The 15,913-nt window shown below is 41.7% G+C and overlaps 4 protein-coding genes across 4 annotated transcripts; 2 read left to right on the top strand and 2 right to left on the bottom strand.

Moving 5' to 3' along the window:
* Positions 1-418: 418 nt before the first annotated feature.
* Positions 419-1,882, top strand: SAPINGB_P001977 (uncharacterized protein; the record flags this gene model as incomplete). The annotated part of the gene is made up of 1 exon (XM_031996697.1): positions 419-1,882. The coding sequence occupies one exon, from the start codon at positions 419-421 to the stop codon at positions 1,880-1,882; it is 1,464 nt and encodes a 487-aa protein (XP_031852588.1).
* Positions 1,883-2,045: 163 nt separating this feature from the next.
* On the bottom strand, positions 2,046-5,681 carry SAPINGB_P001976 (uncharacterized protein; the record flags this gene model as incomplete). The annotated part of the gene is made up of 1 exon (XM_031996696.1): positions 2,046-5,681. One exon carries the CDS (start codon positions 5,679-5,681, stop codon positions 2,046-2,048), a length of 3,636 nt encoding a protein of 1,211 aa, XP_031852587.1.
* Positions 5,682-6,441: 760 nt separating this feature from the next.
* On the top strand, positions 6,442-8,265 carry SAPINGB_P001975 (uncharacterized protein; the record flags this gene model as incomplete). Its single annotated transcript, XM_031996695.1, has 1 exon — positions 6,442-8,265. One exon carries the CDS (start codon positions 6,442-6,444, stop codon positions 8,263-8,265), a length of 1,824 nt encoding a protein of 607 aa, XP_031852586.1.
* Positions 8,266-8,345: 80 nt separating this feature from the next.
* Positions 8,346-15,702, bottom strand: SAPINGB_P001974 (uncharacterized protein; the record flags this gene model as incomplete). The annotated part of the gene is made up of 2 exons (XM_031996694.1): positions 8,346-14,149; positions 14,202-15,702. The coding sequence occupies 2 exons, from the start codon at positions 15,700-15,702 to the stop codon at positions 8,346-8,348; spliced, it is 7,305 nt and encodes a 2,434-aa protein (XP_031852585.1).
* Positions 15,703-15,913: the final 211 nt, after the last annotated feature.

The raw sequence follows: 15,913 nt of genomic DNA, 5'->3' as shown, positions 1-15,913 counted from the left end.
AGTTGCAAAAATAAAAGTAACAAACAATAATGGCACCAAAAGTGCCGTTTCAGTTGTTACACTGAAAAGAACAGATACTACACTTGATCTAAGCCAAAAGGCAAAGAGATTGGGGAAAAAAAAAGGGGATTCTAAGGGGGGAAGCCCTCTATTTATACTTTTTTCTCTCACCCCTCTCCCCTTACAAAAAAAAAAAAAATTGTTTTTTTGTTAAAGGCCAGCTCAGATTTCAGGGTAACTTAACCACACAAACCCCAAATAACCCTAAACACGTTCACATGACCATACCCTAACACTAATGCCCTAAACATTGAGAAACAGTATTAACTCCACAAATACCCCATCCACAAACCGGCCTTAACGACCCGACCAAATAAAAAAAATAAAAATAGAAAAACTCCCCCGACCCGACCCGACCATGACCTCCGCAACTGAAAACATCCCGTCTTCAGAGATTCTCCCAGACGTCTCGCATCTTCTCAAACCTACTTGCTTCCTCACTCTTCCTATCCAAAACCCTCCCCATCCTTTCCCAATCTCTCCACCTGCAGACATTGCAACAACCCCCCTCTTACTTTTCCGGTACCGTTTCTACCGTCACGCTGCAGAACAATGCCGTATCCAACTCCTCGCCCTCGCTTCTGAAACTCCTTCACCTGCTCTTACAGTTACTGACGATGACCCGGACTCTGCCGTAAAGGCCCGCGAATACATTGCAACCGTCTTCCGTCTATGGACCATACGTCTTGCATCTCTACTAATGGCCGGACTTGGCGGCATTGCGCGTGACGAGGCTCGACATCTTAACGACCTCGGCTCTAAAACTTACCGCTCAATGCCTTCGGGTGAGTCGCTTGTCCCCTGGGCCCTCCGTGTGCTGGCCGTGCGAATCCAAGGTGCAGGCGATACTCCTCAAGGTGTCACTCAATTCTACGCATTTACGCGTGAGGCTCGCAGTGCTCTGCAAAGTGCACAACTTTATATCAAACGGCTTTCTCAAACACGAGCTGAAATTGCAGCCAATGGTGGAGATAACGTAGAAAAGGAACTGGAACGAATCGATTCCATAATTAGAAACGCAAAAATCCAATCTCTCAAATGGAAATCAAGAATTAGAAACCTGGGGTTGTATTCAGCAGCAATGCTCATTGGCATGAGAGATACCAAATCCACTATTTCTTTATTACAATCACTTTATGAAGGCATCTCAGTCTCAAAACAAAAAGAAGAGGAAAAGGAAGAAAAGGAAGAAGATAAAACTTTTAATCAAATTAATGCCCAAGAAATCACCCGTTTTAATACCCGTCTAATTTTCACTCTCGCTATGGTTTACTTACAAATCGGAGATTCTATCTCTGCCCGCCAATGGTTTGCCAAAATGCCTTCTGATACCCCAGAAACTCAACACTCCAAAGCCCTTGGCCTTGCAATATGCTCAATTGCTGATGCAGACTGGGATGCCGCAGAAAAGGCTTTAGCTTTAGAGCTCAGCAAATTTCCTTCACCTGAAAAGTCTACTGAAAAAAAAGTAGAAGGAAAAGAAGAAGGAAAAGAAGAAGGAAAAGAAGAAGGAAAAGAAGAAGGAAAAGAAAACACCAAAACTACACGCCCAGTATCTCTCATGGGATCATATTCACCATTCTATGTTGCTCTCACAAATAATCTGAGTGTCGTCAAAATTAACCAAGGCGATCTTCTTGAAGGCATCTCACTTTTGGATAATATGGCTCTCACAGGAGTCATTTCGCCCACAGTCCTTTCTAACCTCTGCATTCTTTTCGATCTCCAGCAAGAACAAGGCCGAAGATTAAAAAATAATCTCCTGACGCAAATCCGTGAACAAGGCTTTCTTGGTCTTGAAAATTATAACTTTCTTCAGTAATAAAAATGCATTAAAAAAAGATTTAAAAAAAAAAAAAAAAAAACCAAATTTCACAATTATACCACACACACACACAAAAAAAAAATAATAAAGTAAACAAAAATCTTAAAGAGGCTACAAGAAAAAAAAACAAAAAAAAGGCCATCAACACACACTATTATTCTCAAACGTCTCTGGTCAAAAAGTTACTAGGAGCAAGACCCATACCAGATCCAAGCACTTCAGCTTCCCACCAACCATCTTCCAATGTCTTCACAATCAGCAACACATCTCCGCTCCGGAAACTTACTTCCTCTTCCATCGTCGTTCTGTAATCGTATTTGGCTCGCGCGTAGAATATAGCAGGCCGTCCATCAAGTGCCACCGTTGGCCAGGTCCCGCGCGGACCCCCGCCCAGCGGCCGGCCTCGCGATTGCTGTGGTTGTTGTTGTGGCTGACTGGCAGGTCCCTGGTTCATACCATAATCCATCCGCATATCCACTGCAGACTTGCTTCGAGGTCTATACTGATCCTGTTGCTGCTGAGAATAACGATGATCACTAACGCCTGTAAATCCATTGCTACCATTGGCCTGACGGAACGGTGTTGGCGAAATGGGCCGGTTCTTGCTAGGGTTTCCCATTGACGGATACTTGCTGTGATAATCGTTCCCATCAAATAACGGAGCCTGTGACGAAGCCACAGAATTGTGCGATCGTTGCGAGTTGCCACGGGTACTTTGCTGTTGCTGCTGTTGCTGCTGTTGTTGCTGTTGCATTATCATGGGATTAGGAGAAGGAGCTCTATTTTGCATCATCATAGGATTAGGAGAAGGAGCTCTATTCTGTATCATCATGGGATTGGGAGAAGAAGCACGGTTCTGCATCATCATAGGATTGGGAGAAGGAGCACGGTTTTGCATCATCATAGGATTAGGAGAAGGAGCTCTGTTCTGCATCATCATTGGGTTCGGTGAAGGAGCTCGGTTATATCCACCATTGCTGTTCCCATTGCCACTACTGTTATACCCTCCACTAGTGTAATACTCGTTACTTGCCATCCGCTTCACCGGCGATGCCGACTGCGATCGCTGGTAAGTATTGGCTTGTTGTTGATAATGGCCCTCGTAGTTACCTCCATGTGCAAGTGCAGAATTGGCCGCCGCAGCAGCTTGCTGGAAATCAGGCTCGTACATTGTGTGAGGCCGCTGCATTGAGTGAATGCCCTGCGGCTGGTACCCAATGCTATTTCTACTACCAGACCCAGACCCAGACCCAGACATTTGACCAGGCCCTGGGGATACTGCACGACGATCCATGGGCGGCGGAGCACTACGGTCATTGCGCAAGTTACTGCCGCCACCGCCACTACCACCACCACCAGAGTTTCTCCCGCTGTTGGCCCGAGGCATCCCGCCAGGTCCCGTGCGCCCACTTTCGTCAAACATCTCGCGCGTTTGGTTCGAGTACTTGTTGGATGCAGCTTGCATCTCGTTTGACGTGAATGCTGGCTGGGGCTTACCAAGCGCAGAGCTTTGCTGATGACGCAAAGTTCCACTTTGTCCGTCCGCTGCCGAAGAAGACCCAGAAGTAGACCGAGGAGGAGGCCCACCTCCAGTCACCTTAAGTTTCTCCAGTGCCAAAATCATCGGATCATCGCGTGCAAAGCTCTTCACTGGTGATGCAGACTTGGACCTCTGTTCAGCAAGATTACGCGTGGGGTTTACCCCAAGATCAAACATATTGTCACCCATTGAAAGAACCATCGATGGCTTAGCTGCATCAATAGCACTGCCCCCATCATTGTTGCTGCCATTATTACCGTTGGAAATAGTCGAGTTATTGCGATTCGTCCCATACAATTCCTGGGGGCGTCTTTGTGGCGAAACATTGCCACTACCACCGCCAGTGCTGAGCGACCCATTACTAGGAGCAGGACTAATTCGTGCCGCAGGCTGAGATGTCCCAACATTTGAGTTGCTATTGTTCAAGTATGGGTTGCGTACAGGCGATGTGTCGGAAGGCGCTGACGCAACCGAAGACGTAGGCGAGCTACCCCCAGCATTCCATCCTTTCCGGACCTCCTTCTTGGCTCGGCTGCGGAAAGGAGATGACCAGGTGCGAGGTTTGGGTTCCTCAGGCTCTGAATTGTGGTGAGATTCCTGGGGTGGCGATTGCAATTCAACAGACTGTTTTTGCTGTTGCTGTTGCTGTTGCTGTTGCTGTTGCTGTTGCTGTTGCTGTTGTTGTTCTTGAGGCTCGTTCAACACTGGAGCTCTAGGAGTCGTAGATTCCTCAGCATCTTGGTAATGCATTCGTGTAGGTGTTCCGTAGCTTGGACTCTCTCTTTTAATTTCAGGTTCTTCTTGATACACATTTTGACGCGAGGGTGAACGTCTATCGCTTGGAAGAGCCATCTGGGGTTGTTGCAAGTTTTGGTCTCGAACGTCATCAGGATGGGGTTGATGATGGTAATGGCCCTTGCCGTTCAAGTCGTGCTCATTATCGGAAACAGATGTGGGGTTTGAGTACATGGACTCTTGGCGGGACATAACTCTTTGAACAGGCGAACTGCGTTGTGACTCAATATAGTCATCGTTGGTAGGCGGGCCCAAATGAGGGATATCAGTTAATGAAAAAGAGTTTTCTTTGCGAGGTTGCTTCTGCTGCTGCTGCTGTTGTTGCTGTTGCTGTTGCTGTTGCTGTTGCTGTTGTTGTTGTTGTTGCTGCTGCTGCTGATTTTGACCTACAAGTGTTGATTGACGGCCGTATGAAACACTCCCAGAATTTAGATAATCAGACCCATTTGCAGACCCTGTAGATCCACCCAACTGTTGCTGCTGATTAGAAACCGATGCATCAGGATTGAAAAACTCTTGTGGATAGTTAGCTTGAGAAATTCTAGGGAAACGAGCCGACTTGTAAGTTCTGCTCGTAGAATCCTGGCTAAATCCATTAAGATAGTTGATAAACTCTGGAGGGTCCAAAATCTCAGATCCTGTCGCATTGTTACGCACAAAAAGCTCATTGTCGGCAAAAACATCGGTACTTTCAAGGGCCACGCGGATACTTTCACAACCTTCGTCATCGCTGACGCAAACAGTCGATACAATATTGGTGTAGGCCCACAAACTAGACTTTAAGAAGTTGACACGCTCCTCTTCAGAGTCTTGGAACTTGTCACAGCAGTCTTTCCAATCCTTAGCCCAGCGGTCGGTTGACTCGGCAAGAACGCGTAATGAGTTTTGATAATCGCGCTTGAATATTTCAACATTAACATGGGCCTTATCAAGCTTTTGGTTGTTGCGCTCAAGTTCCTTGCCCATAAGCAAGTTTTGTTGCGCAAAATACGAGTTAATTTTGTTGCACTCAGATTCGAAACGTTCTCTATGGCGTTCAACAGTCGCATTTTGAGTCTGCTTCGCCTTGGTAAGTTTTTCGGCCAAAGCGGTTGTAGTTTTTGTACGTGACCGAAGAGAACTAGCAAAAGCCATGAGTGGTTCATCAAGTTCGGCTCGAAACTGCGCAGCAGCAGCAGCGTGTGACTTGCCGGCATTTTCAGTGACAATGCGGATCGTGTTCAAGGCCTGCTTGAGAGTTCCGATTTCGTGCGTGCCTAAGGCCTTGCGGGACAAGGCAAGAAGCTTTCGCGCGTACTCGTCCTCAATCGTAGCACGCTCGCGATAAAAGGTGTGTAATTCTTCTGAGGTCATTTTGACGTCAGAGACGTGGTTCAAGAGAACTGGCACGCCATGGTCATCAGGGCCCCAGAAGTTGTTTGCAAAGGAAAATAGCTCCAGCTGGTCTTCAGCTTGTGCCATATTTGGTCTGGGGAGAATTTATTAATTAGATCAATAAGTTTAGATAAACAAAAGTATGATATGAAAAAAAGAGAAGTAGATATTAATATTAATAAGAAATAAGAAAATGGTTGATGAAAATAACAATTAAAAAAAAAATAGATATTTCGACTTTGGTGCAAATATTTAAGAAGAAAAGAAATTGGTAAGTATATAGAATCCAATTAAAAAAAAAAAACTTTCAGGAGTGTTTATTTATGTTTTGTTACTGTTTTCCTCTGGTTATTGCACACCTTTTGGTCCCGGGTTTTGCGCTTGTTTTGTTTACTTTTTTTTTGTTTACGTTGTCGCAGCAGCGACAGTTTCTAAATATTGACAATATTCCTATTTAGGAAATTGTTTTTTTTTCGTTATACGACTAGCCCCGCAGACTTAGCGCTTCAGAATGTTAAAAAGGTTAAAAATAAAAATAAAAATAAAAAAAATAAAAAAATAAAAAAGACTCAGGGACCTTGCACGAAACAAGCCAACAACAAAGTTTCTACTTTCGGTATTTTCACGTGACCTCAGGGTTCGGGTCTCATCGGCACTTTTCAACAATTCCAATATGATTTTGTTACAAAATATATATATTACACATCCCAAACTCTTGTAATAAACGTGTCCTTGATTTTTTTTTTTAAACCTCCAAAATAAAACACAAAAATTATTATTAGGCTTGGCAAATCAACATTTTCAAACCTATCAAGACAAATAATACCACCCCATATATAAGTAAACCATGGTCAATGACCCTAAACCGGCTCTGAGGAACCGCAAAACCGCTGGCGGTTCGGCTAAAAATCAATCTCCTGTGTCTCTATCTCCAAGCCTAGAAGCACGGGCTCGAAAACCTCCTTCAGCACAAGCCGCTGCGGCTGCATTAGCAAGCCACGCTACCCAGCAACAACAACGACCACTAACTCTCACAAATATCTTCATCGCAGGAGCCTTTCTCAAAATCCTACTTTTTTGCGCATACCATTCTACGGATTTTGAAGTCCACAGAAATTGGCTTGCCATTACAGCAAATCTTCCTTTACGGGATTGGTACACAGAAGCAACCTCCCAATGGACACTCGACTACCCTCCCTTCTTCGCGTATTTTGAGTACTACCTCACTTGGTTTGTTCCCAAAGTAGTCAAAGACGATGGTGCTCTCGATATTGTTGAACAAGGGACTTACGGCTGGCCCACAATTGTATTTCAACGCACAACCGTCATTATCACGGAAATTGTGCTTTTCCTCGCACTACAATACTATATCGACACTGCTGGGGAACAACCTGACGACGAAGCTACTTCTTATGCTATTCTCTCGCCAAAACACAGCGATTCAAACAGCGACTCTGAGTCCACTGATTCCCAGGCTGCTACCTCTCTTAAAAGATACCGCAAGCTTCAGGCATTTTCTGTAGCTGCCTCAATCGCCCTTTCACCTGGGCTGCTCATCATCGATCACATACATTTCCAGTACAATGGCTTCATGTATGGCATTTTAATATTTTCTCTCGTCGCTGCTTTAAATAACAAACCACTTCTTTCTGGAGCCCTTTTTGCTATTCTTCTATGCTTTAAACATATTTACCTTTACATCGCTCCTGCATACTTTGTATACTTGCTACGCATTTACGTTCTCGACTCTCCTAAACCACTATCTCGGATATCAAACAGCTCATCAGCACTTTATTCCCCCGTCTGGCCTATTAAAGGAATCAATTGGTCAAACACTGTCCGTCTGGGTGCTGCTGTAATTACTCCTTTCTTTTTAGCTTTTGCTCCATTTGTCTACTATGGCAAAATACCTGCTCTTCTGTCACGTCTCTTCCCTTTCTCGCGTGGCCTTACCCATGCTTACTGGGCACCCAATATTTGGGCTGTTTACTCATTCACAGACCGCATTCTTGGGTTTATCAAGGGCACTAGTATTGCCGGATCCACCCGTGGTATTGTCGGTGACGTCAATTTTAGTGTTTTGCCAGAAATTACCCCTAAACTCACATTTTACCTCACTCTTTTTTACATGATTTTAACTCTTATTCCTCTTTTCCTCTGGCCAACTCGCCATCGCTTCTTGGCTTCGGTGGCTCTCTGTGGCTATGCTTCTTTCTTATTCGGCTGGCACGTCCATGAAAAGGCAATTCTGCTCGTCATTTTCCCCCTCTCATTTGTTGCTCTACGGGATTCCCGTATCCTTTCCACTTTTGTTCCTCTTACGGTCGCCGGTTATATTTCTCTCTTCCCCCTTATTTTTACTTCTGGCGAATCTCTTTTAAAAACAGGATATACTTTTGTCTGGTTTGTCATGTTTCATCTTTCCTTTAAAAATCTCGTTCAAACACGAAAAGTCCAAAGACACATCTTTTTACTCGACAGAGCAGTTCTTATTTACATGGTTGGCTTTGTTCCATTAATGCTCTCAGGATTTGTTTTGGAACGCGTGTTTTCTGGTAAATTTGAATTTGCCTATCTTATGTCAATTAGTGTTTACTGCTCAATCGGCGTTATCGGCTCATGGGCAAGTTTCTCCTGGCTTTACTTTTTTGATGAAGAAATTTGGTTGTAGGTTTAATTTTTTTTTTTTAAAAAAAACATTTGAAATTTATTGTACAGATAAAAAAAACTAATAGAACAAAAAAATAATAATTAATCAACCTTTTTCTTTTTCGACCTATAAGTCGGTTGTTTGCGTGGTAGCTTTCCAAAAGCTAATAAATTCGAATGCAATGTATTCTCGGAATCCTGTGCTTCTGTTGGCTGAGGTGTGTCTTTTCGGGGCTTAGGTTTATTTGAGGCAGAAGCTTGAGAATCTTTGAAAACATGGGGTTCAGAAGGCGATTTGCGACAAGCTGGACAGTACCAGCGACCTTGAAAATCTCGATCACTTGGGTCCAAGCAGGCTTGGTGCATCCACTGATACTTGCAGTCTTTTTTATTATCACATTGTACCATGTCACCAATAGAGCTGTCTCTGTTGCAAATACAATAAAGCCTCTTACGTTTTGGTGGTGCTTTAGACTTAACTGTGGATTCATCTGCCTTTACAGATTTCACTGAAATCTTGAGTGTAGATTTAACAGTAGGTTTAGCAGGAGGTTTGGATGTAGGTTTGGGTACAGTTGTAGGATTCGATTTAGCTGTGGATTTAGCTGTTGATATTGTAGACTTAAAAGTGGATCTAGGGCCAGGTTTAGGTCCAAATTTAGAAGGTGATCTCTTCCCATTATTATCAGCAAAAGACTTTATAATAATTCTCGCAGACTTGGCAGGTAATGATTCAAATGCAGGTAATTCGACAGATTCAGGTTGGGGAGATGCCGAAGCAGACTTGATACCTTCTTTGGCTTTAACATTAGAACGTGGATTGCGAGTTGTTTGTTTTTTAGAGGTAGAATTAGTTTCAGTATCAGCTTCTTCAGGATTTTTCCTCTTTCTCCCCCGAACAGGCTTCTTTTCAGAAAGCTTTTGGGATTCCTTGCCAGGCTCAGACTTAGACTCAGCTGGAAAAGTGCTAGCCTCAGCTTTTACCTCTGTCTTGTTCTCAGATGCTGGTGAGGTATTTGAGCGAAGGATTCTATAGCCAGTTCCTTCATCAGGTACCAGCTTTTTATCAGACACAGCAGGAAAAGACCCAGAATTGGCCTCATGTGCTGACTCATTTTTGGATTCAGAAGCATTCGACCCTTCTTCTTTAGACTTAAAAACAGTTTTGGTATCACCACCCGCCTCACCGGGTAATTCAGAAACCTTGCGTTTACGTCCCCGACCACGACCAGTAGTTTGTTTGACTGGCGTTTCTTTTTTCTCCTGTTCGATAGTTTGTGTAGCATTTTTTTCTAAAGTTTGTGTTTTCTCAGTTTTTGAGTTATCAGTATTTTTTGGTAAAACAGCTTTTGAATTCTCAATTGAAACAGGAACCTGTACTGTGGCAGCAGCAGCAGCAGCAGCAGCAGGAATTGCAGAAGTAACGCCAGTGGTTAATGTAGAAATATAACTAGGCGGATTCTCGACTTTCAGTGAATTTTCAAAAAAAGGCAGAGACAACGAATTCATAGTTTCTGGAAACGGTGTCGGTTGTACTGGAATAAAATTTGGCAGTGAACCATTTGTAGCAATGGTAGGTGCTGCAGCCGGTGATACAATAGTGTCGTTTCCAGGCGGTGACGACTTTAATAAATTTGGATCAATTTCAGCGTTTAATCCAAAAACTGGCTCATCGTCTTTGGTTTCCCCAGTTTCTTTTGATTTTTGCTGAACATTAGGAAGACTTTCTGGAACTGTTTTGGGAGGTCGTCCTCGACCTCGACCTCCTCGACCACCTCGACCACCACGACCACCACGACCGCCTCGACCACCTCTACCACCGCGACCGCCTCGACCACCTCTTGGTGATTCTCCTAAGTCTGTAGTGCTCTTTTTTACTTCTTGGTTTTCTGGACCTGATAAAGTATCTTCTTTTTGTAAAGATTGCTCTGAGGATTCCGACTCACCGGAATTTTTTTGTCGAGTGGGTCGTCCTTTTTTAGGTGAATTTAAATTTTGTGAAATGTCTTGAGCTTTGCGTTTTTTACCAGAAAGCCGGGTTTCAGGTACTTTAGATGCTTTTGATATTTCGGGTGCTTCGGGTGCTTCGGGTGCTTCGGGTGCTTCGGGTGCTTCGGGTGCTTCAGGTACTTCGGGTACTTCAGGAACTTCGAGTGCTTCAGTTGTTGCTATAGTTGCTATAGTTGCTTCCGACTGTTTAGAAGCTTCGAAAGCTTTGGTTGGCTCAAGTGCTTCCGATTCTTCATGGGTTTGAAATATGACAGAAATTTTAGATGCTTCAAGTTCTTCAAGTGCTCCAGGTGTTTCAGACTCTTTAGAGGCCCCAATTGCCTCTAATGGCTCTAATATCTTAGTAGTTTCTGGAACTTCAGGTGTCTCAGATGCTTCTGTCCCTTCTGAAGCTTTTAGTGCCTTTGGAGTTTTTGGAGTTTTGGGGATTTTGGAGGATTTTAGAGTTTTTAAGGTTTTTGGAGTTTTTGGAGTTTTTGGGGTTTTTGGGGTTTTTGGTGCACTGGATGCCTCTGGTGCTTCATTGTCCTTTACCTTTAAATCATTTGACTCTTTTGATTTCTCTGGCACCTCTGGCACTTCTGGCACTTCTGGCACTTCTGGCACTTCTGGCACTTCTGACCCTTTTGACTTTCTTTGTTCTTCCAAAACTACTGGTACTTCTTGTGCTAAATCACCTTTGCTTTCCGGTTTTTCTTTTAAAACAACAGATTCAACCTTGTTTGTATCCGCAATTTCTGTCTTCACTGCAGAAGTATCAATATGATCAGCTTGTTGACCAGGATTATCAAGAATGCTGTTTAAAATAAAACTTTTTTCAATTGTGTTGTCACCACCTTCAGCAGTATTCCCCACACCAACTTTTGTTGCCTCTTCCTCCTCTTCCTCCCTGTCAGTTTCAGCATTTTCTCTATCAACAGGCTCAGGCTTTGGGAGTTTATCTTGTGGATTAACTTCAGCTTCAAAAGACTTAGTTACAGGAGCTGTATCAATGTTAACACCCAAAGTTTGATCTGAAGACAAAACCTTGTTAGAGGATTTGCCGTTCTCAGAATCTTCGTTTTTAGATTCAATAGTATCATTTTCACCATTGAGTAAATTACTAAAAATATTAACAGAAATAGAACTAACTGCTTTAGAAGATTTAGCAGAATCTTCTTCAGTATGTTGATTTTTTTCTTTTGAAACAGTCAAAGTTTGCTCAAAACATGGAAGAACAGAAGCTGATGTAGAAAACTCAGGTTCCTTTTCAAGTGAAACTTTTTTGGGTGAGATTTTCAATGATGCAGTTAGATCTTTTTCTGGAATTTTCTCAGTAATGGGAGAAGTTTCTTGTTGGTCAGTTGATAATTTAATATCGTCACTATTAGATTGGGTAACAGTGACACTAGTAGAAATAACGACTGGCACATTGGCTTTTAGATTTAAGCCCTGGCCCACGCCAGAAAAGTTAAAATTGTTTTCATCTGACTTAGACTGATTCTCAAGAGTAGAAGTTTTAGGAGATGATTGAAAGTCAGGTAAAATAGTTATAGCTGCCTCTAAAGGTTGGGAATCGTTATATGCTTCAAAATCAGATAAAGATATATTTTCCTCTAAAGTCAAAGATGGATGCAATTTATCAGAAGTGTTACCCTGTAAAATTGCAGCTTGGGATTTTAAAGGAGAATCTTGCGGAACATTAGAAGCAATACCATCTTGATGCTTTTTGGTTTCTTCAATAAATGTAGACTGTTGGACTGCCTTTTTATTATTAGTTTCAACTTCTTCAAAATTTTCTGCAAGTGTGGATATTCTTAATTTTGATTTTCGACTTATTGGACCTGGAGTTTCAGCTACACTAATGTTTGGTCTAGATAACTCAATCAAAGAACGATTGGAGCTGTTAAGTGTAGGAGAAGAAGAATCAGTAGGTAGAATAGCATTTGTTGTATTGACAACTGATAAATCCTCGGCATCATTAGCGGTATCAGAAACTTTAGTAAGAATAGACGCTGTTGCTTTTAATTCTGAATCGTTAATTATTGGGCTGAAATCAATCGAGTAAGAGATATCAGATAATTCCGATAATTCAGAATAAATAGAAGGCGAATTTGGAAAAGACGTAGAGTTCATTGGTGCTTTTGAAACAGGCGTTTTCAATCCAGAGGTTGATGGTAGAGTGACTTCAATGGGCTTAGCAGTAGAAACATCGGGGTCTCTAGCTGCATCAGAAGGCTCCACATGTTCAGAAACTTCAGAGACTTCAATTATACTGTAAGAGTTTTCTTTTACTTCCACCACAGATTCGAAGGGTTCATCAGCCCTTACATTTTCCAAGATAATGGAATTATTAACAGGCGAAACATTAGTGTTTTCTTTAGGTTCTTCTGAAGCAATAAGCTCATTAGCTTCAATAGGATCAGGACTATAAATTCTTTCAACCTCAGATTTGGTTTCAGAAGCAGTATCAGCTAGCTTAACATCATCCATAGATTCGGCAGAAATTTTAGCAATTGCTTCTAATTCCTCGCGGTTAACTGGAATCAAGTTTTCAGCATTGTCAAAGTCGTCTAAATCTTTACGCAGTTCAAAAGCTTCACTGTTAGAAACAATTCTTAAACTTTGGGCAGGAGTATCATTGAGTCCAAGATCTTGGGATGGCTCAGCTGTTTCTTTGGAAAGATTCCCTGTCTCAAAAAGTCTGGTTTCAGCTTCAAAATTAATCTGTTTGTTTTCAGAAGCATTACCAAAATCGTCAGGAGAAGGATCTGAAATAGGATCTGAAATAGGCTTGCTTAATGAATAATTTAAATCAATAGCCTGGGGCAAATCATTGACTTCCGTTGTTACTTTTTCAGGGTACACTGAGGATTCTATGGTTTGATCATCATTATCCTCCCCGCCAACCATAGTCTCAGTTTTATTGGAATCACTATTATCTTTGTCATTAGAGAATTTATTGGAATCTGGAGCACTTGTGTGGTGAAGCTCTCGATCAACTTTTAAATTATCTATCTTATTCACAACTGGCCGATAGTTTTGGTCGTTCTCTTCAGTGTATTCCAAAACAGCACTTTCGAAAGGAAAATACGGTTTAGCGTAAGTTTCCAAGTGACTTCCATTATCATGCGAATGCTCTGAAAAGCTTGTCTGAAGAAGGCCCATATCGTGATTATCTTCTAAGGGTGGGGAAACCCCTTGGTGCTCGTTATGTTCAGATTCAGTGGTATCTCCGTCTCCAGGCTGCTCAACAATTTCTTGTTTCAGATCCTTATCAGACTTGTTAACAAAACTAGTACCTTCAGCTTCTAGCATCGGATCAATTACATCTTCAAAAGAATGTGAATCCACTAATGGTGTATTTGCGGGAAAAGAAGGTTGGAATGGTTGATCTTTATTGTTGACTGTAGAGAAAAGAGGTAATTGAGCGTCGTAAGAGGTGACTTGTGAATATTCTCCAGTAACAGGACTATTGACAACGATAAAAGGGCTACCCATAGATTTCGACAAGTTATCCATTTCTGTATCTTTGATAGTGGGATCCGCATAGTTTGCAGTTGTGCTTTCGGATTCAGTAACGCCAAGTGAATAATCGTTTGGTGCTAACAGATCAGCCTCCCGATGAGTAATGGCAGAAGATTCTGGTGATCCAGTTTGCTCATGACTGTGAGAATGGTGACGATTAGAGCTATTAGGGTCTTCAGTAGATTCATGACCATAAATATTTGTATTATTAGAATCTTTGGGAGGATAGGGGTGATGATGAGAATCTTCAAAATATTTTAAGTGATTGTTATAATTAACAAGAGTAGGTGATTTATCTATAGCTGCTGCATCTGTATGGCTATGTTTTTTAGGCAGGTAAGAAGCGACAACGTTAAGACTATCACCAACTTGTTGATCAAATTGCGAATCTAAAATGTTAGTGGTTGAACAAAATATATAATGTGAGAATAAAAAAAATACCTTGAGAAAAATCATGAAGTTGTAATTCCATGTTTTCGGGCTGGTTAGTAACATCGATAAGTCCTTGGTTATGCTGGGACTGTATAGGAGAATTGAAAGCATCAAAATTTGTTGTAGTTTGATTTAGTGTTGTAGGTGAATTTTTTATTGAAGAATCAGAAACCTCCGGAAGGTCATCAGATTCTTTATCTCGGAATTGTTGAGTAGTATTAATCAGGCTGTGGTCTTTATTTTCTTGTTCATGTGATGACTCTTGTAACTGTTCGTCAGAAGGTTTATCCATTTTTTGTCTTGGTAGTTCTTGTGATGACTCGTTTAGTAATTCTTGTTCTACTGGAGTATCTTTAGTTTTGGCTTTAGATGTTTTCCCACGTCCTTTAAAAGCCTTGGTAAAGTGTGCTGGTAAATTTGATGGTTTTGGTGGTTTTTCTTTATCAAATCCAATTAATCCAAGGAAAAAAAGATCCTCAATGACTTTGACTTTTTCTAATTGAGATAGAGCGTCTTCGGCTGGGATATTTCCTTTTTCCATGAGTCGAGGAAGAAGATTGTCGGGCTCTTTGGTAACACCTAAATCAAGAAGCTTCTCAATTACAGCCACTTGACGTTTTAAAAAGGCCTGGTTTTCTTCACTTTCAATGAACTTGACATCAACTTCAAAGTCCTTAGCTGCTGCTTGGCTCGCTCGAGTACGTCGTCTGCCTCTTGGAAGGTTCAAAAGCTGAAAACTGCGCGTGTAGTTACCATGTTCCTTTTCTGGATTTTCCTCATTATTTGATTGAGCTTCTGTTTTGATGTTTAAAGTTTCACTTGTTTTTTTAGATCTTTCTTCTTTCTCATTTTTCTCTTCTTCTTTTTTGGTATTAGGCTCTTCGTCATCAAGAAACTTAAAGAATTCGGAAAAATCATCGTCATCAGAAGATTCCATATCGTGTAGTCTTTTATCTATTAAATTGGTAAGTTCTTCGTCGCTTTGATCTTCTTCTTCGGACGATTGTTCAGCTTCGTTTAAAATCTGGAATGCCTGGAGTGGTGATTTGTTGTATATTTTAAGTTTTTCCAAGTCTTTGGTTATGTCGCTAGTGTCATCTTTGTGTAGATATTCTATCCGTCGAATAAGATCTTTGGCGGCGTCGCTTTTAAGATAAGTTTGTATTCGATGAATCTCAGAGGCAATGTGTAACTGAGAGCTTTCAATTGCAGAATTCATACGAACCGACTCAGCGTAAGAGTTGGAGCGAAGAAACCGAAGGTCACTGTATAGCGATAAAAGTTTAGGGAGTGGGTCATGTATGGAATCATCAAAGTCGCCAGCTTCTGAGTCACATAAAGATCTAACATTATTGTTAATGTCGGTAGATGTATCCACAGGGTCGTATTCTTGGTCCTGGAGCAACTGCAAGATTATTACATCAAGCTCCTGAGCTGTTTGGATAGCGCGCGTGTTAAGAGACGCTATGAGCGTGCCGGATCTCTGAAAGTCGTGCGGCAAAGAGTCCATCGTATAAAAAAATTTATATTATAATAGACTCAGCCACTTTTAAATGATAAGTCATTGGTATTAAATCGCTGGGTCTGATTTTTCCCTGAAAACAAGTAGATTATTGATGATGACGTTGATGTTATTGTTGTTGTTGTGATGTTTAAAAAGTTTGGTGCATGTCCGTGTTTTTTTTTTTGTGGTTTCCTGTCTGGTAGTGCTTTAAAAACAT

This window comes from Magnusiomyces paraingens (genome assembly GCF_902498895.1).
Source record: "Magnusiomyces paraingens strain CBS 517.90 genome assembly, contig: contig2, whole genome shotgun sequence".
NCBI classification, from domain to species: domain Eukaryota; kingdom Fungi; phylum Ascomycota; class Dipodascomycetes; order Dipodascales; family Dipodascaceae; genus Magnusiomyces; species Magnusiomyces paraingens.
This window is presented reverse-complemented; position numbering and strand designations above follow the sequence as displayed.